General features: G+C 40.4%; 1 protein-coding gene and 1 long non-coding RNA gene across 5 annotated transcripts in view; one reads left to right on the forward strand and one right to left on the reverse strand.

The window, feature by feature from the left end:
- Window positions 1-25534, reverse strand: part of GRB14 (growth factor receptor bound protein 14) — a 102345-nt gene that overhangs the window by 70819 nt on the left and 5992 nt on the right. Inside the window, exon 1 of one of the 4 annotated variants that reach the window (XM_074967464.1) lies at window positions 712-797. The exons of the other annotated variants lie outside the window; for them this stretch is intronic. Within the exon in view, the coding sequence (XP_074823565.1) occupies window positions 712-774 (63 nt within the window). The 5' untranslated portion in view covers window positions 775-797. Of the gene's footprint in view, window positions 1-711; window positions 798-25534 lie in introns of those variants that run through there. 4 annotated transcript variants of the gene reach the window in all.
- The window catches only part of LOC141995929 (uncharacterized), a 91440-nt gene that overhangs the window by 29348 nt on the left and 36558 nt on the right, over window positions 1-25534 (forward strand). The window lies entirely within an intron of this gene.

A 25534-nucleotide genomic window follows, 5' to 3' on the forward strand; every position in this document is an offset into this window, starting at 1 on the left:
TTTAATATAAATTAATATCACTGTATTAGAAAAGAAGAACATCTCCCTCCCTCACCTTGTTGTTTTTAAGTGTCTATACATCTACACTACGTAGACTGGCTAGTTTCTAACTCTGGTTCTTATTCACAAGGTGTAATATCAAAATTGTATGATTCTGTATCATATGTACATTTTTAAAAGTTAAATCCTTAAGAACTGGAACAAATAAGTTTAGTTTAAAAAATCTGTTAGAAACTATTTTTAAAACGTTAATGCTCACATTCAACTTTTAAACTGAAACTTAGCCAAAAGAGTCTGTAAGAGAGTATAGGAACATAGACGCTGATCCAAACTTCAGTGGGATTTGGATCAAGCCCTTAAAAGCCCCTATAAAAAGTGCATATTTTATTAAAAAATAGAATTATGATATTTTCGGCCCAACTAAGATATTCTATACATACAATTTTCTCCATAAAGGTACAGTACTATAACCACAAAAATTAGGATAGAGAAAAAGGTATGTGTGACAAGTAGTCTAATAAGCATTAAATCAACTCAATGAAATAAAGACATATCACTATTTTCTTAAGATATTATAGGATTTTTAAAAATCATATATGCTTATATATGGCTACATTATATGTATTTAAAGCATTGTTTGTTTAAACTGTGCAACCACTTATCCCGCACAGACACTACAGTGAATATTACAAACTTATATAAATGCCCTACCCTTTTTTGAAGAACTATTGGAGTAATCGCTGGCAAAGTTACCCTTCTTGCATACAAGTTCATGTCTGCTCTTCACAGAATTAGACTAACAGCCTCCGTTCAGGTCATACATGAAAGAAAGTAAGTCCCTGGCAATATTCCTTGGAGCCTCAGTTCTCAGAACCCAATACCTTAGAGTCAGTGCAAAGAAACAAGAAAGAATGCAATAAATGTCACCCTGCTTATGTGAATCCAACCCTACCCAAAGCCAATTAAGGAGGACTCTGGGACAGGACTAACTAGCAACCAACCAATCACAGGGCTTGCAAACTCCTCCTTTGTCCTTGTAAATATGTTCTGATACTTTTGTTTATGAATGATATTTAAAGAACCAGATTAACAAGTATTTAAATCACACAGGAACCTGTCCCCTACACCTCCATCCCCCCATCCTCAAAAAAACAGAGCAATTGTATGCCTTCTTTGCTGGTCGGCGAGAGAGAATTGTGCCTTTTTTTGTTTAGATAGAACATCATTATACTTTTAAATTGTAAAAAGTAGGCATATTTAGATTACATTTAAAACATGCTGTTCTTAAAAGGACTTAAATTAAAGCAGATTATGCAGTAGATATGGTTAGAACTATGAGATTAAAATATGTTTTAAACACAAGCCTCTTTTGATCAAGTATGTAGGTTCTAAAATATGTTACCCACACTAGATTAACAAGGTAAACAATCTACAACAGTTCAAGTCAAAAGTTCATAACATTTCAAACAATGATGTGCAAGATACACAGCTATTGCAGTCTTTTTAAAAAAAACCGCACTGAGTAAATTATTTAGTGCATGTCTGAGTACTGTACATATCCTTGAAATGTTCAGAGCTGACTTGGCAAATACTATATTAATCCATGCCAAAACCACCTTATCCTTGTAATGGTGCGGGGGGCGGGGAGAAGAATAACTGGAAGATGAAGATAGCCATTTATGCTCAGAATGTGGTGGGGAGGGAAAAACTGATTACAAGCCACATTAGTCAGTGATTTAAAGAATTAAATGCTGATGTGTTAAAGAGAAACAATACTATCATCTATAATTAAACACTCAGTACAAGAGTCTTTTAAATAGCAAAAATATGTAATCTAAACATGCCACTGGTACTGATAGGGCACAATTAGAGCTCAGAAATTCAAAGTGCCCATTCATGATTTTAAAGTTAGGCATGTGCTTGATCACCTTGGTGAGCCCTGAAGTCAATAGGGCTTAATCACATTCTTAAGTACTCTGCAGAATTCGGCCCTGAATTAGAGCCTTAATGCTCTTTTGCACAGAGCAATATGCAGATTTAAAAAAAAACCACAACAATTTAACCTGTAGTATGTTGATGCTGTTACCCATACCTATTAAAGAATGACAAAATATTGTCAGATAATAGGAAGTACAGGCAAACATTTTCCTGCAGTTTCAAAATCTATTGGCCTTGATTATGACATTATGAATAGCTGCTGTAAACTGATGCAAAGTCATAAAGGGATCTAGACTGGAGGCTGGAATTTGATCCTTGTCGAGTTAACTTGAATCATTTAGTAAAGTCATGAAACCAATTAAAATGTGCCAACAATCTTTGTTAGCTCAATGAAAGATGCTCGGTGTTCACTTTGGTTCATTTCACACTCGGGCTACAGAAAAACCAAACTCATGGTAACTATGTAATCTCCCAAATATTAGACACAGTACTCATACTTTATACTCTGCTTATCTCGAGATTTAGGTAAAGAATTCATTATATCTATGTGCTGGAAATTTTCTAGGATGCGGTTACTCTTGAAGGTCAAATTTTAATCTCCATTCTATAGCATCTGGAATGAGCATCTCCTTCTACTACCACCATTCTCAGATTGGCTACAATAAATGTCAAGTGTTTGATTATATATTTTTTTCACCTTTTACCCCAGAATGTGACTTTAGAAAATTTGCAGTAAAACTTGAGACACAAACGGTGTTTGCAGGATTGGGGCTTCACACTTTACTCTCAGGAATACAGTTACACATGCACAAGTTTGCAGCATTAGGGCTTTAAGATCCCATGATGATTTTTTTAAAATCTTCTAGAAAAAGTGAGGTTTAAAAAACAATAGTAATCCCAATATATTGCACCAACCATTTTACTGCAAAGAGAATAAAAATATTAAACTGATTTTGGTTCTTACCCTCGGGTCTTGAAGTTCCTTATCTGCTGCCAAGAATTTCAATGCTTTTCATTGTATGAATAATATTTTCCTGTTTGTCTACAAGATGAGGCAGAGGATTATTTTCCCCAGTGAGACTATTTGTGTTTTTTCTGCTCCAAGCAGACATATTGACCACACCAGGTATTTTCTTACTTTCCAAGGTTTTACCAAATGTTTGAGTTTAACAGGAAGCCATACTTCAGATGATGATGTTTTTAAAACCATACCTACCCACATTGTACATGTCTGTTTTCAAAAGTCACTCTAAAATGGTACTGTGGGATACTTCCATTTCTTAATTATTTCCAAATCAAATCAGCACACAGTTTAGAAAAGACATCTTTTAAACTTGCATAGAGATAAAGCCAGAAGAGATCATTAAACCGCCGGTATATCACGGGCCATTAGTTTCCACCTATATTAAACCCAAAATATTTTAGTGACACCAAAGCATTTTGGTCCTTGGGAGACTAACTGTGTGCCACAGGCAGAAAACAGCAGAGACTAAGGTGCCACTAATGCCTGAGGTCCCTGCAGTGGCAGAGAACTGATTAGGTAAAATATGTCCAGATGATCCCAGCAGCCAAAGCATGCTCCATTTTGTAGGGGGGGGGGGGGTGTGAGAAACCCCCAAGGTCCCAACCAATCTGACCTGGGGGGAAATTCCTTCCTGATGCCAAATATGGCAGTTAGTATGACCCTGAACATGTGAGCTATCTCAAGGGAAATTAGTTTAGGCTACTTTCAGTTACAAGCTGTGTGCATGGAATATAAATAAAATACAGGAAATACTCAGGCAAAATAATATTTCAAGAAGATGGTGGAATAGACCTGACAGTGGTTTTCCTGGAAAGGAAAAGGGGACCAGTATTTGTCTAGGCCTTGTTTGACCGTTTCCATGTGTGTCTGGCAGCATGCAAGTGCCAATTTCCACCTCCCCCATGCCATTAACTATTTACCTTTAGCTATTTCATCTAGAAAGAAGATTCTCTGCACCACCTCAGAGCATTGGTCCACCCCATATGGTACTCCATCTCTGATGTTTCAGAGGAAGGCAAAAAAAATCCAGACAACATCTGGACAACTGCATTTGAGAAAAAAAAACCTTCCTGATCCTTACAAGTGACCAGCTGAAGCCCTGAAGCATGAGATTTGATTATAGTCATTATCTTATAGTGCAGAGCTGCAAGCGTTGCGAGCATATTGAAAGCAATTCAGTCAATCCCATTCTTACTATGGCTCCTAAAGGAAAGGGATGAACAGGACGAACTTTCAACTGCCAGCTCTGCAAAGTTAAGTTGAGGTCTGCTTATCTCATTCATCAACTTCAAAAAGAGATTTTTTTCAGGCTAACTAATATATTTCGTACATGTGTTCAACTCCTTTGCCTTCTGTGGGTTGAAGTTATTACTGATCTGGCTCTAGAGCAGCAACTTAGTAAACGTCCATGTTGATGATGCACAAAAAATAGAATCCAGCCCACTCTATGTTTGTACCACTTTGAACTAGTTTAAATCACTAAAATAGCAGATATTACTCTGCATACATACAGGGAGTAGATCAGCTGAGTAAGAAGGTGCCAGTTTTTCCCATAGTACTTTTGAGAGTAACTACACTTAAATGTATGTCATATTGGATAATAAATTCTAGAAAAGCTAACTACATTTGTCATCACTCTCTTTATATAAAAAAAAAGTAACTAAGGGGGAGAGGGAGCAGGAAAATATCTAAAACCTGTGGAAAGCTCATGAAAATCAGCAGCTACAATCAACTGTTTTATCAATAGCACACGCAGTAGGGATACACTTCTAGTGGTGGAAGGCTGGACTTCTGAAGGCCCGGGCCCAGGAGTAATGAGAGCCGAGTTCTGTTGCTGCCACAAATACAGCATGTGAACTTGGACGAGTCACAATCTTTGTGCCTCAGTTTCTACTTCTTTAGAATAAGGATACCACCATTGAGAAGCTAGGTTCATTAGTGTTTGTCAAAAGAGCTTTGAGACCTTTACATGAAAGATGCTACAGAACTATTATTTTAACCTAATACATTAGTATTAGATGACCATAAAAGACCAGGATATACTCAGTTAAGTCTGTTAGTCATACCATCTGCATTTCTTTACCAGAGCCACTGAATAGATCGGACAGTCATCCTTCTGGATTTCTCTCTTTACCGGAAGAATCAGAGTTATACGATCAAGGTTACTGAGGAAACTCGTTATACGGTAGAGTTGCATTTTTCTGAAAAAGTATTTTCTTTATAAGTAAAACTGAAGCACACAAGACAAAAAATTTCAGACTTTAAAGTGCAATTTGGATCCTTGCATAAAATGGAACAAGGTCTTATTTCCAAACTGAACACGGAATGTGATTTCAGATATGCTTGAAGTAGGGCTGGAGTAAATATTTATTAATTCCCACGTAGAGACAGCTGCATTAAAATGTTACGCCATAAAACAACATTCACAGTATATATATCCAAATATTTAAACTTGAATTCTAGATACCTAGGAAGTTTACAATTAAGGTTAAATAATCATCATCAACTATGTACCTCTATTCCTCCACATCCATCTTCCACCTACTTAACTTGCACTTCTTAAAACTAGCATGGTACAGTATAGAATTCCAACAGCACGCTCTTCAGTTGGAGGATACCACCACATCGACCTCTCCAGCCTATATCGTGTGCAGGCCATGTATATCATCATCCATTTCAGGCAAGTTAAGGGCAAAGCATGATAGCCTTGAGATTCTGAGCCCTGTGCTGAAAACTGAACCCAGATTAGTCAATTGGTGGTGCTCAGTTGACAGCCAGCTGCTGGTACTGCAACCAGGACCAAGAGGAGGCAAAGAAACAGGTGTACTGTGTACATTTTGAAACCCCTCTACTTCTTCCCTCAGGTGGGATGTGAGCATATTACGAGTAGATTCATCACCAAATTTGGTCAGCTGGCTGTAGCATTAGCTTCCCCAGCTTGCGCTGGATACTGACAGGAATTACTGCTCACAAACCAGGAAGAATTAGTAGGGGAAGCAAAAGTGGATGGGAACCTGGGAGGCAGTGACTATGAGATGGTCGAGTTCAGGATCCTGACACAAGGAAGAAAGAAGAGCAGCAAAATACGGACCCTGGACTTCAGAAAAGCAGACTTTGACTCCCTCAGGGAGCTGAAGGGCAGGATCCCCTGGGAGAATAACATGAGGGGGAAAGGAGTCCAGGAGAGCTGGCTGTATTTTAAAGAATCCTTATTGAGGTTACAGGGACAAACCATCCCGATGTGTAGAAAGAATAGTAAATATGGCAACAGTGAAATCCTTGCTTATCTTAAAACACAAAAAAGAAGCTTACAAGAAGTGGAAGATTGGACAAATGACCAGGGAGGAGTATAAAAATATTGCTCGGGCATGCAGGAGTGAAATCAGGAAGGCCAAATCACACCTGGAGTTGCAGCTAGCAAGAGATGTTAAGAGTAACAAGAAGGGTTTCTTCGGGTATGTTAGCAACAAGAAGAAAGTCAAGGAAAGTGTGGGCCCCTTACTGAATGAGGGAGGCAACCTAGTGACAGAGGATGTGGAAAAAGCTAATGTACTCAATGCTTTTTTTGCTTCTGTCTTCATGAACAAGGTCAGATCCCAGACTACTGCACTGGGCAGCACAGCATGAGGAGGAGTGACCAGCCCTCTGTGGAGAAAGAAGTTGTTTAGGACTATTTAGAAATGCTGGACGAGCACAAGTCCATGGGGCCGTATGCGCTGCATCCACGAGTGCTAAAGGAGTTGGCAGATGTGATTGCAGCGCCATTGGCCATTATCTTTGAAAACTCATGGCGATCGGGGGAGGTCCCGGACGACTGGAAAAAGGCTAATGTAGTGCCCATCTTAAAAAAGGGAAGGAACTACAGGCCAGTCAGCCTCACCTCAGTCCCTGGAAAAATCATGGAGCAGGTCCTCAAGGAATCAGTTCTGAAGCACTTAAAGGAAAGTGATCAGAAACAGTCAGCATGGATTCACCAAGGGCAAGTCATGCTTGACTAATCTAATTGCCTTCTATGATGAGATAACTGGCTCTGTGGATGAGGGGAAAGCAGCGGACGTGTTATTCCTTGACTTTAGCAAAGCTTTTGACACGGTCTCCCACAGTATTCTTGTCAGCAAGTTAAAGAAGTATGGGCTGGATGAATGGACTATAAGGTGGATAGAAAGCTGGCTAGATTGTCGGGCTCAACGGGTAGTGATCAATGGCTCCATGTCTAGTTGGCAGCCGGTATCAAGTGGAGTGCCCCAAGGGTCGGTCCTCGGGCTGGTTTTGTTCAATATCTTCCTTAATGATCTGGAGGATGGTGTGGATTGCACCCTCAGCAAGTTTGCAGTGACACTAAACTGGGAGGAGAGGTAGATATACTGGAGGGTAGGGATACGATACAGAGGGCCCTAGACAAATTATAGGATTGGGCCAAAAGAAATCTGATGAGGTTCAACAAGGAAAGGTGCAGAGTCCTGCACTTAGGATGGAAGAATCCCATGCACCGCTACAGACTAGGGACCAAAGAGCTCGGCAGCAGTTCTGCAGAAAAGGACCTGGGGGTTACAGTGGACGAGAAGCTGGATATGAGTCAACAGTGTGCCCTTGTTGCCAAGAAGGCCAATGGCATTTTGGGATGTATAAGTAGGGGCGTTGCCAGCAGATCGAGGGACGTGATCGTTCCCCTCTATTCGATATTGGTGAGGCCTCATCTGGAGTACTCTGTCCAGTTTTGGGCCCCACACTACAAGAAGGATGTGGACAAATTGGAAAGAGTCCAGCGGAGGGCAACAAAAATGATTAAGGGGACTGGAACACGTGACTTGTGAGGAGAGGCTGAGGGAACTGGGATTGTTTAGTCTGTGGAAAAGAAGAATGAGGGGGGATTTGATAGCTGCTTTCAACTACCTGAAAGGGGGTTCCAAAGAGGATGGCTCTAGACTGTTCTCAGTGGTAGCAGATGACAGAACAAGGAGTAATGGTCTCAAGTTGCAGTGGGGGAGATTTAGGTTGGATATTAGGAAAAACTTTTTCACTAGGAGGGTGGTGAAACACTGGAATGCATTACCTAGGGAGGTGGTGGAATCTCCTTCCTTAAGAAGTTTTTAAGGTCAGGCTTGACAAAGCCCTGGCTGGGATGATTTAGTTGGGGATTGGTCCTGCTTTGAGCAGGGGGTTGGACTAGATGACCTCCTGAGGTCCCTTCCAACCCTGATATTCTATGATTCTATGAATTGAGAGTGACCCCGATCCATTGCCCCCCTACCCCCCATCTCCTTGCATCATGTTATCATGACTGACCCAGTAAATAGCTAATGGAGTTGGGGAGATGGAAATTGGCACTTGCATGCTGCCAGAGAGACAGACTGACAAACAAGGCCTAGACACATGCTGGTTCACTTTTCTATTCCAAGAACAGTTGTTCTAAAATGAGTTTACAAGCTCTGCAGGCTGTGCTAAGAGACAAACGTCTGTCAAGTTTCAATATTTATTTTCCCAATGGGAGTAAGTAGTAATATGCATGGAACTTGACAGAAGGAGCACAGGCTGCAAGAGAGTAGAGTTTGGGCAAAGATATCAGAGCAGCCTCTCTACATACATGTGAATGGAATGCTAGATGCAGATGCAGCACCACTGGGAATAGTTCTCTTAATAAAGAGTCAGTTTAGTTTTAGAAACATGGAGTCCTGTCACATAATTACCTAGCAGAGGGTACATGAAACAGAGTGAGGATACAAATGTCATCCTGAGTAGAATCATATTCAAGGCCTCAGAAGCTAAGCAGGAATAACTTTCGCCCGGAATAATTACCATGAGTCACTCATTTGAGGCCTCACTAAGTAATATGTTCCACTAGCATGCAGTTCACAGTGGTTTCAAAAACCACTGACATGGAACTCACACATCTTATAACCTTCTGGCAAAGCTCAAGGTTTAAATAAATTCTTAAGGTTAACACTACACAAAATCCAGGACTCCTGGCTATAATCATTTTGTTTTCAGGCATGCAGATGTGAAGGAACAGCTACTTCCCTGCTCCACTCTGCAGGCAAGGCAGGGCACATGTGTCCCCCTTCTTCTCAGCCCACAGAGCACCAGGAATAGATTTCATCCCCAGCCTCACTCCAAGGCACCTTTTTTCCCCCCCAGACAGAAATAGTGAGAAGTGGTTCTGGGACTTGGGTAAAATGCTGCCAGTTTCTTTAGGTGTGGCTTAGAGGTAGGCAGGAACTGGTTTTCCTATCCTGCAAAGATTTTTAAGATTTCAGAAAATTTTCCCATTACACATTGGGATGAACCTGAGACCTTTCAAAAAATATTGCAAAAAAAAAAAAAAAAAAGACACCCCACAATAGCCTGGTGTTAGTGCACTCACCTTGAAGACGGGAGATACAGCTTCAAATCTCTGCTCTGCCTGATTTGGAACAGGGACTTGAACCCAGGTCTCACACATCCCAGGTGAGTGCCAAAACCACCAGGGTACTGTGGGTCAAGAGAGGTTCTCTCTCTCTCTCTGCCCAGAAAATCCATCGTGGACCTGAGACAACTTCCTGATTAAAGTTGTGTTAAAACCAACCCATTCCCACAAAAAGTTTAGTTTTCATCAAAAAAAGGTTTAATGGAAAAATTCCCCAGTCAGTTTTAGTGGTGGGGCTGGAGGAGTATTGGAAGCAGACACCAGGGACCCGAGATGGGCTTGTTGACTACACACACGTTAGATGGATATAAAGAGTCTACTACTGTTTGTTTCCCTTTCCCCACACCTCAGTTTCTATCTTTATCAGAAGCCTAGTCCTAATGACTCATTTCCTCTCCCCAGTAAGACCCTGTCAATCCCCCATCTACTGTATTTGTAGATATACCACCAACTCCTCACTCTGGCTAAAGAAGCTGAATAGCTTCTACTTGTCAAGCTGTTCAGGACTCAGGCGCATCTCTAATTCAAAGCACCCCAGAAGATGAAGACAAAAAGTTAGTTTGTCTCAGCTGATAAATCTATCACATTGTATCAAGTATTTTTCTTCACTTATATGGCATAATTACCATGCACATTTTAGTCTTCAAACTAATATCCATTGTTGCCATAGAGAGTCCATGCATTACTTCAGCTTTTGTCACCTTGTCCTTTAATATGCTCAAATGTATTACAGGACTTCAAAGGTCACCATTCACATGTACAAATCCTCCACCTGTTAGCCCCCTGCTTCATGTGTTAAAATTAGGGCTGTCAATTAATCACAGTTAACTCACGTGATTAACTCAAAAAATTAATTGTGATTAATTGCACTTATCACAATAGAATACCAATTGAAATTTACTAAATGTTTTTGGATGTTTTTCTACCTTTTCAATATTGATTTCAGTTACACCACAGAATACAAAGGGCACAGTGCTCACTTTATATTATTGGGGGGTTTTTAACAAATATTTGCACTGTAAAAATGATAAATATTTTTCAATTCACCTCATACAAGTACTGAAGTGCAATCTCTTTATCGTGAAAGTGTAATTTACAAATGCAGATTTTTTATTTCTGCTTACATAACTGCACTCAAAAAAAACAAAAACAGTGTAAAACTTTAGAACCTACAAGTCCTACTTCTTATTCTGCCAATCACTAAGACACACAAGTTTGTTTACATTGATGGGAGATACTGCTGCCTGCTTCTTATTTACATCACCCGAAAGTGAGAACAGGCGCTTGCAAGGCGATGTTGTAGCTGGCATTGCAAGATATTTATGTGCCAGATGTGCTAAAGATTCATATGCCCCTTCATGCTTCAGCCACCATTCCAGAGGACATGCTTCCATGATGATGATGCTCGTTAAAAAAAAATAATGAGTCAATTAAATTTGTGACTGTACTCCTTGGCAGGAGAATTGTACGTCTCCCACTCTGTTTTACCTGCATTCTGCATATATTTCATGTTATAGCAGTCTCAGATGATGACCCAGCAAATGCTCATTTTAAGAACACTTTCACAGCAGACTTGACAAAACACAAAGAAGGTACTGATATGAGATTTCTAAAGATAGCTACAGCACTCGACCTAAGGTTTAAGAATCCAAAGTGCCATCCAAAATCAGAGAGGGATGAGGTGTGGAGCATGTCTTTAGAAGTCTTAAAAGAGCAACACTCTGATTTGGAAACTACAGAACCCAAACCACCAAAAAAGAAAATCTACCTTCTGCTGGTGGCATCTGACTCAGATGATGAAAATGAACATGCGTCAGTCTGCAGAGCTTTGGATCGTTATTGAGCAGAACCCATCATCAGCATGGAAGCATGTCCTCTGGAATGGTGGTTGAAGCATGAAGGGACATATGAATCTTTAGTGCATCTGGCACAAATATCTTGCAATGCCAGCTACAACAGTGTCTTGCAAATGCCTCTCCTCACTTTCGGGTGACATAAACAAGAAGCAGGCAGCATTATCTCCTGCAAATTGTAACCAACCTTGTTTGTCTAAGTGACTGGCTGACCAAGAAGTAGGACTGAGGGGACTTGTAGGCTCGAAAGTTTTACATTGTTTTGTTTTTGAATGCAGGTTCTTTTATACATAATTCTATATTTGTAAGTTCAACTTTCATGGTAAAGAGATTGCACTACAGTACTTGTATGAGGTGAATTGAAAAATACAATTTGTTTTTTACAGTGCAAATACTTGTAATAAAAATATAAAGTGAGCACTGTACACTTTGTATTCTGTGTTGTAATTGAAATTAATATATTTGAAAATGTAGTAAACATTCAAAAATATTTAAAATAAATGCTATTCTATTGTTGTTTAATCACGTGATTAACTTTTTTAATCGCTTGCCAGCCCTAGTTAAAATGAGTAAAGTGAGTTATAGAACTCCTGTCAGATAACATGGGCTTGAAGTAAAGCAGGTAACATTTAATTTTCAATGCTGTGTACCTATTTTATCCCTATGCCTGTCTATTCTAAAGAGTAATTTAAAGGATGCAGTCTATGTTCTATTTATTAAAAAACAAAAATCACATCTTTTCATTCTTGTTCCTTAATTGAATTTTAGAGGTGAACATTACAGTGGTATAATGTTCTAATTCATTCTAATGGAACTTAGTAGCCACAAAATTTCCCAAAAGTACCACAAATTATTCACCCATCAACAAAAAAATGTGGTAGATGGCACACTGGTTAGTGGTCTACTTATCTTCAGACCCCTGCCCAAATGCACCATGTTCTGAAGATGGCTGAATATCATCAGCTTCGTATAGTTTATCTCCAGTTAATAAGGCAAACAAAACTAAAGTTGGTCAGAACATCTTTGACTAAATGAAAAGTCACCAAAATATTTTGCAAAGATATATCAGTTTCATTGGGAAAGAAGGTCAGAGTCTGTGTGACTTAGAGCAGAGTTTTTCATCCCAGATCACTCTCTGGCAGAGCAGGGACTTGAAACTGGATCTCCCACATTCCATGCCAATGCTCTAAGCACCAGGGTACAAAGTGAGAGAGTCAGTTCTCATCAGAAGGGACCAGAGAGCACCCTGGACCCAAAAAGACCTTCCTGAACTGAAAAGCTCAGGTTTTGATTCAAAAAAACATTTCAATACAAATGTATTTCTGCAAAATGTTCAAAAGGTTTTGTTGACATTCCAGCATGGAACAAGAACAAATTTGATACCTTGAACGTTGCTGTGAAACGGAACTGTCAGTCTCTGTTTTTAGCTCTACACAAAAACACAACTTGCAACTACATTTAATTTAATATTAAAATAGGTATTAAATATTAAAATAGGTTTTAAAAACATTGTTTCAGTGGGGACAAACAGTTTTCAGAAGAGACCAAAGAGACATTCAGATAGTAAATACAACCAAGAAACGCTTTCATGCCAAAGTCTACAGGTATGGTCATCTGGTTAATGCACTAACAGGGCCTCAGGAGATTTGGGTTTTACCTCCATTTTTGCTACAGATTATGCGTATGAGCTAGGAACAGGGGCACTATGGGGGGCAGCCCCTCCCAATTGGCCACAGAGCAGGTGGTGTGGTGAAAGTAGTAGTCCTGGCCAGTCCCAGCAGGTTTCTCTTACCCAGGCCTGGTCCACTTACCAGGATGCCCCAGACCCAGGTCCCCGCTTCTGTGAACCCTGCCATAGGCAGCAAGTGACTAGGGCTAGAGCCTCCCCAAATCTATTTTATGAGCCACCCCTACATATGCCCAGTTTGGCAAGCAAAGCTGCATATCTAGCAGCATCAGGGTCAGGAAAGGGCCCCACTTGTGTGCTGGATTCTCAGCAGGTGGAACTAGATTCCTCAGTCCTGGCAGGGGAGTACTGGCTCCTGAGCAGTGCTTCCCAGCAAGGTTCACTGGGACAGGGCAGGAGATCGGAGAGTCTCTGGGGAATCCCTGAGGTTATGAGAGGAAAGAGATCCTGAGGCAATGACCAGGGTGTGGGAGGAGAGTGGGAGGTAACCTGGAAAATTCTGGTTCTGCCTCTGGCTGGGGAACTGAGAAAGATTCAGTGTCTTGCTCAAACTGTAAAATAGGGAGAATACTTCCCTATATGAAAGGCTAAATTAATATCTATGAAACGTTCAGATATTATGGTGATGAACACAGAAAAAAACCTATAAATAAAAATAAAATCAATGCTGGAATGTTCTGTGGCCTTATTAGACTATTCATCTGCACAGCTGCTGTGGGGATATTAGTCCCCACCTTGCATATCAACTGTTCCTAAGTTTAGATACACAATGGAGACAGCTGAAGATTACTTTCTTCTAGGTTCTTGACTACAAAAATTGAGAGAGAAGTCACATTAGATAGCATAATACAGGGTTCTCCCGCTCCTCTGGCCATTCCCCCCACCTGTTCTGTAGATTGTTAAACTCCTCGTTACAAGCAATTCCTGGAAATCTGTGTATTTTTCAACTCTTTGCTATTCATGTACTAATTGATATCCTCAAGTTAAATCAAAGAACATTAACTCCAAAGCTCTGCCAACTCAGTCATAACAAAACCATTGTATTTCATGTTTTCTTTTCCCCTTAATATATCAATAACTCATAGTAATGGGGAAGAGGGTTGGAAGTTTGTAAGAATGTTTTCTCAACATTTGATAGCATTTCTGTGTCATTATCAAGTGCTTGCAGCTGCTCACAAACTCAAGGTCTTAAAGCAATCAGTAATAGGAGTTCTCATAACAGAACTTATATAAAAGCCTATTTATAACCTAAGTGCAGGCACAAGCTGAAAATTTCAGTTTTGGGGTCACAAGACAATTTATACTATCTTGCTCTGCTGCATATCATGAACATTGTAGCAAGTTCTGAAGTGCATATGCATATATACCAGTATTTAGCACATATACTTGCCACACAGCGTATATGTATGTACCTGAAATAAGAATGTGACAGTGTATCTGTGTACTAATTTAAAAAAAAAAAAAAATGTGCATGCATGCATGCATAAACACACACAGTGACTTCTCAAAGTTAAGCAATATCATGAAATCTCTATCTGGAGCTGCTTGAGTGAGTAATTTCAGATATTAACAAAGCTGTTATTAAAATGGCTAGGCCAAACTGGCAGCTTATTAGCAACAGAATGCCTTCCCATGACAAGCATCAGAGTTAGGGACTGAGAAGAGGAGGGAGTTTCCCTTGTTGTTGGCCATCTCATTCCTCCCATCTTGTCATTACTTCCTCCCCCCACAATTGCCTTTTTTGTGAGAAGGGGAGGTTACCTCTTTTAGATCTCCCTAGCTAAGAGACTCATTTTAGAGCTATAAGACAGGATGAGTCCATTTGCAAAAGCACTGTCTTTAAGAACTCTCTTCTCCCCACGCAAGCCTGCAAGGAAAGAATATCTTGTGATAAGAGCTTTAGACATAACTAAGGGATGGTCTACACTGTGAACTTATATCAGCAGAGCTACGTCCACACCTGAGAGATGTAGCTATGCCAACCTAAACCCCCCATGTAGACAGTTCTAGGTCAATGAAAAATCTTCCATCAAACTAGGCACTGCATCTCAGAGAGGTAGATTAACTACAGCAATGGGAGAACCCCTCCCATCGCTGTAGTGAGTGTTTACACTTAAAATGCTGCAGCTGCACCACTGCAGCTCTGGCACCACCAGCTGCTTATGGCAGAACCCTGCTTTATATGGCTTTTTCTGGAGTGAGAGTGCTCTCCGGAGGATAGTGGTTTCTCCAAACTAGATTACTCCTCTTTTTCCTAAAGGATGTCAACCCCTGCTTCCTGCAACATACAATAAGAAAAAGTTCCCCCAAATCTAGGTGCTTGGGGAAAAAAAAAATTCCCCAGCTGGAATTTACCTAATTTCCTCTCTGTAGCAAGGGCATACATAGTGGAAGCCTATCTTGTCTAAGGAAGGTCAGAGAATTAACCCCTACACCTCCCTAATAAGTCTACACTACAAAATTATGTTGACCTAACTTATGTTGGCATACAGCCACTGCAGTTAACTCACTTGTGTGTGCACACACTTGGCTTCTTGTGTCAGCAGGGTGCATCCTCACCAGGAGGACTTGTATCGATTGTATTGTCAGGATGGAGCATTGTGGGATGGCTCTTGAATGACAATAACAGGTGACATAAGCAACGCAGCATCTACACTGATGCTGCATTGACCTAACTACATCGACCATGAGTTTACAGCACTGAAGGAGGTGGTGTAACTAAATTGGCATAGAGAGGCACTTATGTCAGCAGGAGCTAAATTTAAGCAAAGACACTTCCACAGATAGGTTTCAGGGCCGCCCAGATTGGGGGGGGGGGGGCAAGTGGGGCAATTTGCCCCAGGCCCCACAGGGGCCCTGACGTTCAGGGGCCCCCCTGAGAGTTTTCAGCAGCACTTCAGCAGCGGGTCCTTCAGTGCCGCCGAACACACCCACAGTGAAGGACCCGCCGCCACTTCTTCCGCTCCATGTCTTTGGCAAAGTGCCCCAAAGATCCAGAGCAGAAGGACCCCGCCGCCGAAGACCCCAGGCCCCCTGAATCCTCTGGGAAGCCCTGCTAGGTTGACATAAGCTGCCTTGCGTCGACCTAATTCTGTAGTATAGACCAGGCATAAGACTGAAATGTCGTAGTAGAAAGTTGAAGTCTGGGTGCTCTGAAACCCAATATGCTGTATCAGTCTTTGGCCCTGCAGGAAAAAAAGTGTGCACCAAATTAATAATTATTTGTTGTAGTAGCAGCAGCATTTCAGGAATGCCTAGGAGCACTAGCCATAGACCAGGACCCCATTTTGCTAGGCGCTGTACAAACACCATACACAAAGATGGTCCCCCTCCCCCAAACCCCTTACACTCTAAGTAACCAATGGATGGCCAAATGCTCTACCATAAAACTGTGATCTTAGTGGCCTTAGAGTTTTTAAGTAATTTCCACCATCCTCTTTCTTACTGAAAGCAGGCTTCTCTTACCATCCAGGTTCTCCCGATTCAAAGTTTTTAGTGCTGAGGGGAGTGAACAGGCTGAGGAACAGAAAGAGAAACAAGATAAGTAGCAAAGTCTCAGTTTCTCATGGGCTACGTGAGTGAAAACCAGTCTCATGTCCAGATGAACTGTTCTCATTGGGAAGCTAGAAATAATCTTAAATGCACTGACATTGCAGTGGTAAATTTAGTTATGTAGGTGACAACTAGGATCCAAGTGTTATTAGAAATTTCTTGCATTCAAATAGCCTTCAAATGACAGCCCGTTTAGAATGATCAAGTGTCATCACAGATATCCCTGTATAGCGTATAACTGGAAAGTAAATACATGCACACGCCAAAGCAATTTTAATTATCAGCTACTTCTTAAAATTACTATATATACACGTTATCAAATGTTAATGTCACTGACCAGGTTTAGCTGTTGGTATCTGCTTGGCAGTATGTTCTGTATATTTCAATATAAATTCTTCCTATTGCAGCTACATTTTTATTTTGTGAGTGTTTCTCCCTAAATTCATGTCACTTTCTCTTTTCAGAGACCTCCGAGTACACATCTTCATAATTTAATGGTTTCCTATTTTTAGTTTGGATAGAAATAGAATAAAATAAAGTTGCACACATACACACCCTTAAGAGCTTCCCAACCATTTAGAATGCAGCAGTCCAAAGATGCATTGGGATCACACCATTCTTCTGCAACAAAAAAGCTGCACAGTAACTAAGAATAGAAACCATGTTGAATTTGATTTACATTGATGTAACAAATTAAAAAAAGCCAAAAACGCACAAGGTGGAGACAGAGTCATAATAAAAGCTTTGATCCCAAAACATCTTAGTTTCTGGGAAATTCGCACAATACAGCTTATGGAGAAAGCTATCAACTAGTTAATATCTCATCCAGTATTGAATCGTGTCTAAGTTGTTCACTTTACAAAACCTACAGTATATGAGGCAATGCAGATGTTTATACAACACTGTTATGAGGTCAAAAAGCCACCCTCCCCCCCAATCTCCTATGATGACCAAGTTAGTTTACAAATATACAGTACAATGCCCTGATCCTGCAACTGGATCTGTGCAAGCAGAACATTGCACTTGCATGGAACATCTCTGAATTCAGTGAGACTTTGCACAGGTTTGCTCTCATGGTTTGCGATTGAGGCCCAGACAATGCAGGCATACTCTTAGCAAAAGAATAAAGAGATCCATATGTCTAAAACATAAACTGGATGAGATTATTGCAACCCTGGTTTTTCTTCACATCTTGCCTCCAGTCAACCCTCTTTTTGGTTGGTTATCCTTACTTGGCATGTCTAACATTCTAGCTCTTTGAGGAAAGAAAGTTGGTTGAGATTTTGAAATCAGTAAAAAGGGAATGAACCACACATCTTCCATTAACTTCAATTGAAGGTGTATGGCACTAGGTCTCCGGTATACCTGTGATGCTTTCTCGGCATCCAGAACCGAAAGCCACCCTATCACCCTCCTGCCTTAGCAAAGGAGGGGTATGCGGATGCCATAATGTGTGGCAGCTCCCTGCCATCCCAGTCTGTTAGCCAACCAAACAAACTCTTTAGGACTCTGCCCCTCCTAACTTTGCCTTGCAGGATAACCTTTGGTGTACTTCAGTTCCAAACACTCCAGAAGGATCTCCCTGCAGCATCCAGCCTGTCACTGGATGCCCACAGAAATACAGATCTGCTGTCTCCAAAGGGACAGAATATACACCAGCCTGTACATCTCACTTAAATATAACAGCACTGAGATGAATTTATAATAAAACAAGAATAAGTATTACTAAAGAACAGAGATTTAAGTGATACTAAGCTGAGATAATAGAAACAGAAATGGTTGCAAATAAAAACAAAAGCATATCATGTTTCTAGGAGACTACATATAACCTTAGCAGGCTCCAAGTTTTGGCTAAAGCAGTTTTCTCATCTATCTGTGCACCACCAACCCACTTAACTGGGGATCCACTGTTCATAGATGCCAAGAGCACTGAGCCAAAGCAAGGTAGTACCAGTGGAATGGGAGGACAGTAAGTACGCTTCCAAAGACTGCGTGATGGGTGTGGAAGCAAATATGGTGAGTCCATGGATACATCTACACTACCCGCTGGATCAGCAGGTAGTGATCAATCTATCAGGGATCAATTTATCACATCTAGCGTAGACACAATAAACCGATCCCCGATCACTCTGCCGTCAACTCCTGTACTCCACTGCAGCAAGAGGCAAAAGCGGAGTCGATGGGGGAGTGGCGGCAGTCAATCCTGCGCCATGAGGACGCGAGGTAAGTCGACCTAAGATACACAATTTCAGCTCCAAGAATAGCATAGCTGAAGTCAACGTATCTTAGGCCGATCTTCCCCGCCCAGCGTAGACCAGGCCTAAGGAAGCACTTACCAAAAGGCCATGTAGAATGTGTTGCCTTGGAGGGTAAATAAAAAAAATAAGGGGGAGCTCTCCATGCACCTCAGAGTGGTGGGAAGAAATTTCTATATCTTGCAAGCTGGCCTTTCTAGAGACATAGATGAAGATGACACTTCTTTCTATATGTCTCTCCATATAGAGGCTAAGGTGCAAAAGGAAATCAATGCAGGAAGAAGAAAAAACCACCACACACACACCCCTTGTCAGTTTCTCCTAGATTTAAAAAAAAAAAAAAAAAATCTACAGTAGGGCTGGTCAGAAATTTTCCATCAATACTGTTTTGACAACAACAAAAAAATTGTCAAAACTGTGTTTTTTGTGAAGTGTTTGCTTTCTGTAGAAAATTTTGATTTTTCCCAACATAAAATATTTCAGTTTGGACATGCCACCACTGTGCTTCATATCCCTTTTCTCCTGTATGGGCCAGGCTACCCAAACAGACTTTGTATCCCATGATGCACATGTGCCCTTACCAGAGGAAAGGCTGTAGTGTATCATATGCCCAGCCTGTAGAGCAGAATGGGAGCATGAGATACCTGAACTACAACTCCCATGAGGGCATTTCTGAATCAAATTATTTGGTTCCAGAGATTATAGGCAACAGGCTGAGCTCTGCTGCACCAACCTGGCTGGAAAGAAGGGAAGGACAGGTTCCCACTGTAGTGTGGAAGAGGGCAAACAATTCCAGGTTCCCTTCATCAGCAGCACACCTGGCAGCTGCCCTCCTGAGGATGAGAAACAAATCTGAGCCGAGAGGGCTGGGACAGAGACTGCACTTAGTGTACAGACACTGAAGTCAGGGAACTCTGGAGCCTATGAAAATAAAGACAAGAGGGTCTTGTCTCAGTTCTTGGAGTCATGTGATTATCTATTAGATTTCATTTAAACAAAAGATTCTAGCCCTCATGATTGCAACAGGAACTAACTGGATATAGGAACCAAGCGTAACCTTTGCACGGTGTGCCTGCGACAGTCTGAGACAATAGCTCAGAGACGTGAGCTACACCATGTATATCAGTAGGATGTTAACTCCAAGACCAACTGCTCTGGGAGATCCTGCCAGCACCCTTTTATGCAATAGAAAAGTCTGAGAGTGGTTGACTCTCTGGGATGGGGGAAAAAGTATGTTTATAAAAACGGCAGATGACACCAAACTGGGAGGGGTTGCAAGCACTTTGGAGGACAGTATTGGAATTCAAGATGACCTTGACAAATTGGTCTGAATTCAACAAGATTAAATTCAATAAAAACCACATACAAAGTACTTCATTTAGGAAGGAAATAAATCATGGGTAAAGCAAAATGGCCAAAAAGCAGTTTTTAGCCCACTGGGTCATTTTCAGTCTGTGCATAATGCTTTTCCGAGATAATGGGTAAACATCCTCTCCATAAAAAGAGAAAAGGCAGGGGAAGGTAGTAGGCAATGTACTCACGCAAACACATCCCGATATCAAGTGGTACCGAAACATCCTAATATCAAGGATGGTACAAAAACATTCCCCAAGGATAACAGGAACACACTGACCCCTCCTAAAAGATAAGATCAGGATAACAGTATGTAATGAAATGTTTTAATCAAACCAATATGTTCAAGGTGATGGGTAGTAACTAGCCATGTCATGGGGTAGTAAATAACTCTGTCAAAGGAGCAGTACGTAACTTGTTTGTATCGGGGTATACAAATTTATCTCAGATGGAGTGTCTTTGTCTAGCCTAGGGAGGAATGGAAAGTCCCACAGTTCACTGAGCTGGTCCATTGTTACGGGCATCCCTGTATTAGCAGGCTGGCAGAGTCTGCAGCATACTAGTACCATGCTTTGTCAACAAACCTGGGTAGGTGCTTTCATCCCTTAATTAATCTTGCAGTCATTGGGCAGTTTGCTCGAGGTCTGCCAGGCCAACTGTCTGAGCAGAGCTTGGGCAGCACACAGGGGGAACACACACACGCAGCCAAATATCTATCAACATCTAACCATAGTATTCATCAATTGATGCATCAGCTAAATATATCCTGACAATAGATTGGAAACATCTTAACACATCTTTCCAATTATCAAAAATGGGAAATGGAAATGTAGAGACTACATGGCAGCTTATTAGGCTGCATCTACACGCAAAAGTTGTACTGTTTTAACTGCACAGATATAGTTAAAGTGGCACAATTCCCCTAGTTTCAACAGTTATACCAGTATAAAAGTGTGGTTATGACAGTATATCTTAGTGCTTTGAGTTTCCTTGAATCCAATTTCAAGTGTAAAAATAAAACTACAGTGAATCTCAAGGTGAAGAACAGTTTATTCCTTGAAATGTTATCTTTGTGTGTTTCTCTCTTGATGTTCTCAACAAATGGATATTTTTATCATTGAGACCAAATACACTTTAAATAATTCCACAATTTTCATTTTAGAAAAACAGTGCTGTAAGAGAATATTAGATACATATTTTAAGTTCCAGTGTGATTGTTTGCTTCCTTTCAGAATTTCCTACCTTGCATTAGTAACTTGGTTTAAAATTTCATTGCAAAGAACAACTTTATGGCATAGAACATGGCCTTTCTTTAAATATTTACTAATCAAAGGTTAAAATTAACATTCAACATTTGACTCTATTGTAACCCTTCTCCTTTACTGCCACTATAGTTCAAAGTATTTCAGCATTTCCATTTGAAACCTCATTTTTCCACAGAGTTGCAAATAGAACTGTTAGTAATTGTGCATTGCTAAATATCTGACAAATTTGCTAAGTTCCAGTGACAAAACTTGATAAAAACAAACATTATCTCTTGACTTGAAAACTCCCTCAGGCTTAGGGTTGATTAACTGAAATAGAAAGGGGAGACACCTGTGCTCCCACTTCAATGGTTCATGAATTTCCAGTTAAGTATTGGTGGTTGTGCTTGTGAATATTAGTTCATAGGCCTACAGGACTCCTATCTTATTTTTAGATTCATTTTTGCACAAGATATAAATGCTTTTAGGACTCAGGAACCTTAAGGTTCCATTTCCTTCAAATTTTGTTATATTATGCTCAGATTTTTAAGGCTGGGAGTAAAGCAGGGAATTAAATGCATTAATGACTATTAGATTTTAAAAAAAGGGCAAAACATGAATGCAAACTACAAAACAACAACATCAAAAAGTGTCAGTGGTAAGTAGGTAGAAACTTAAGGATAACTGCCATGTTTCAGCTAACCTGGAAAAGTAATCTGCTAAACAAAGGCTTGTTCTACATATGGATTTTTGTACTAGTATAACAACTTTTGGCTGGTGTGTGTGCAAAGATAGTGCCATGTTCTATGCCATAAAGTTGTTCTTTGCAATGAAATTTTAAACAAAGTTACTAATGCAAGGTAGGAAATTCTGAAAGGAAGCAAACAATCACACTGGAACTTAAAATATGTATCTAAGATTCTCTTACAGCACTGTTTTTCTAAAATGAAAATTGTGGAATTATTTAAAGTGTATTTGGTCTCAATGATAAAAATATCCATTTGTTGAGAACATCAAGAGAGAAACACACAAAGATAACATTTCAAGGAATAAACTGTTCTTCACCTTGAGATTCACTGTAGTTTTATTTTTACACTTGAAATTGGATTCAAGGAAACTCAAAGCACTAATTACCTTGAATGACTTTTGTGATGAAATAGTTTTTGGCTTATCCTTGAGCAGAGCAAGAATTGTCACTCCAAGGCAAATTACTCTTGTTTTGTCATCATAGAGCACTGAAAACTGAAACTTAACTGACTCTAGGCGTTAATAATTTCAATAACCCTTTAAATACTAGTCTTTATTTAACATGAATGGGGAAAATGGAAACATATACTAAAGAATATAAAACTAGATTGTTTTGTGCTTTAAAGTGTGACCATTAAATATATGAATGGTCAATACTTTCTTCTGTAATTTATATAAAATAGAATCCAAACAGTAAAATGGGTACTGATTGGGTAATCTGCTAATGATCAGAAAAACAAAGATCAGAACTATAGTCTATTTTCCTCTTTAAATTAAGAAACTAAAAGGAATGTAAAAATATATGTAGTATAGTATGCATAGAATCCAATAAAATATACCAAAGATAGAAATGCAATTTGCCATTCCTGATCATACCATAGATTCAACTCTTATATACTTCTGACAATAACAAATGGTTGACCCTTAAGAGAAAGGCAAAATTCCCCACCAACACACTTAGCCAATTCCGCAAAGCTGTACTTTAGGGCTAAATTTTCTTCCTGATCCCTGCAGAGGAATATATTATGCCCTGAAGCAAAATATTTCATTATTCTTCATTGAGCATGCATGTATACATGAGTTAACTATGGCCAAAACTATCCATCCATCTTATTATACATCTTGACAGTGATTTCCTACAGCAGTGGTCTCCAAACTTTTTTTGATCGCGCACCCCTATCAGTAAAAATTTGAGCATGCACCCCCAATATATGTATGTATAAATTATATACATGTACTACTGTACTAATATATTGTGTAAATTATAAAACACACACAAAAATAGAAATTAAAAAACGATGAGATAGAGATGAAACAAAATTATTTTTAAAATATTATTTTATTTATTAACGGTACAAAAAACTTTTGCTCTCTAAAAAAAATCATATTTTTAGTGAGAGCAATGTGATTGAATATGCTTTATTATTTTTGAAAACCTTGGTTTAACACTTTGTGATACAGCGGGCGCTCAGGGTGGGGGTGCGGGAGGAGGCTCAGGGCTGGGGCAGGCAGGAGGTGCAGAGCACTTACCTGGGGCAGCTCCTGTTTGGTGCAGGGGGCTCTGCGCAGCGCAGCACCACCCCCATGGCCACGATTCTGGAAGCCACGATTCTGGGAGCTGCCCCTCCCCCCCTCCCGGCAGGCAGGGCCACCCAGAACTCAGGGGCTTCAGGGCCCCGGCCTGCAGCTCTAAAGCCCCTTTCGGAATGCAGCCCTGCGAGCACTGACCGGAGGACTCCGGAGGAGCAGGGGCAGCCGCGCAGCCAGCGGCCGGAGAGAAGCTGCACTTTCCCCTTCAAAGCGCCGCTTCTCTCCGGCCGGCTTTGAAGAGGAAAGTGCCGCTTCCTTCCAGCTGGTGGCTGCACTGCTGCCCCTGCTCCTCCACGGGCCGGAGGACTCAGGGCCGCCCCCTTTCCCCCCCCCCCTCCGACGGTGCTCCTCCTGCTGCGCCCCCCAATCGATCGTCTTGCGCACCCCACTTTGGAGACCACTGTCCTACAGAAGTGAATTCCACAGACTGATTACTTATTTCCTGTTACTGTATGAAGTGTTTCCTTTTATTTGTTCTAAATTTGACAGACACGGATTTTGTCTCTATTCTTCTATTACTCATACACTAAGGAAAGAGAATAAAAGAGCAGGGAACAGATTGGTTCTCTTTAAGCAGAGAAATACAATTCAGCATTTTGTATTCTCAGACCAAGGCCTGATCTTGCAATCAGACCCACCCAGGTGCAATCTCACACCCACGCAGCTCCTTGCTGAAATCAAGTCTTACAAATACCTAAAATAGATTGACAGGTATTAGTTCTTCGAAGTACAGGGGTGCTTCCTGTAAACAGCTTACTCCCTGGGATACCCATCTCAGTCCCTCTTTCACCACTTGAAAAGAACTCAAGACTTGTGACCCTGCTGGTCCTATAGTACAGAGTCTTTTTGTTTGTTTTGTTTATTAAACCAAAGCTCTGGTGTAGTTTTATCTGTTCAAATTTTAAGAGTTATAAGTTTATTCAGTAAAAGCTATTCTGTTTATATGGTGTTGGTTCATTAGAATATCGATGTTTTAACAGAAAGTTTCAGGCACCTGTGGTACAAAATTCTGCTCTAATAAATGTTGCCATAATATCAGGACTGCAATCAATCACAACATAATGCAAAACTTTCCCGAACTGTATGAGGAAATGGGAGAGTGACAGCTGTGTTGACAGTGCAGAACTGAATAACGTTTAAACACAGATGGCCCACTTCCCAAGCACATAGGCAATTGATCATTCTGCTATAAAAGCAAGTTATTAGCCCACATAAACTCAAGTCCTGCAAGTCAGCCCCATTAAACAGGTGTCCTAGTCTGTCAGCATGCACTGTGTTGTATTTGACAATGCTTTAAACAAAGACAAAAGATCAACATAACAGTAAACTTCAGCTTGGGAAAGTAAAAGTTCACACTTAATAGTTTTAAGCAATCTTTCATTTTTGACTAAGTGGTAACTCCATCTCTGGGTGTATCCTAATAAAATAGAGCTGACAATTTGAATTAGGCTGTGTGATGGATATTTGAGAGCTAAAAGGGTTTATAAAAAATAAATAAAACGATATGCAAATTAGGAAGACACTATTGTTGAATCTAGGGGATACAGGTCTATTCCAATCAGGTGTCTGATAATATCCTGATAAATAATCTAAACCTCTTTCAAATTAGAGAATTACTGTAGTTCATTTTAAAACTGGAAGCCACATGAGGAAGGTGTTTGATTACTTTGACTTGTAGTGTGGTGGGACAAACGAATAGAGGAAAACCATGGATATCTTGAATAGCCCATGAGATTGGAGTCAAATTAAACCTCTCCTTCCTGAGACCAAAGATTATAGGGAAAATCCCTCCCAACAAGGCAGAAAAGCCCTCCCAAAAATCTATTAAACACCTAAAGACATCTCCAGAATGGTCCAAGTACCTGTAAAACAGTTAGTCAGACTCACA

The sequence above is a fragment of the Natator depressus genome, chromosome 11 (assembly GCF_965152275.1).
Source record: "Natator depressus isolate rNatDep1 chromosome 11, rNatDep2.hap1, whole genome shotgun sequence".
Taxonomy (NCBI): domain Eukaryota; kingdom Metazoa; phylum Chordata; order Testudines; family Cheloniidae; genus Natator; species Natator depressus.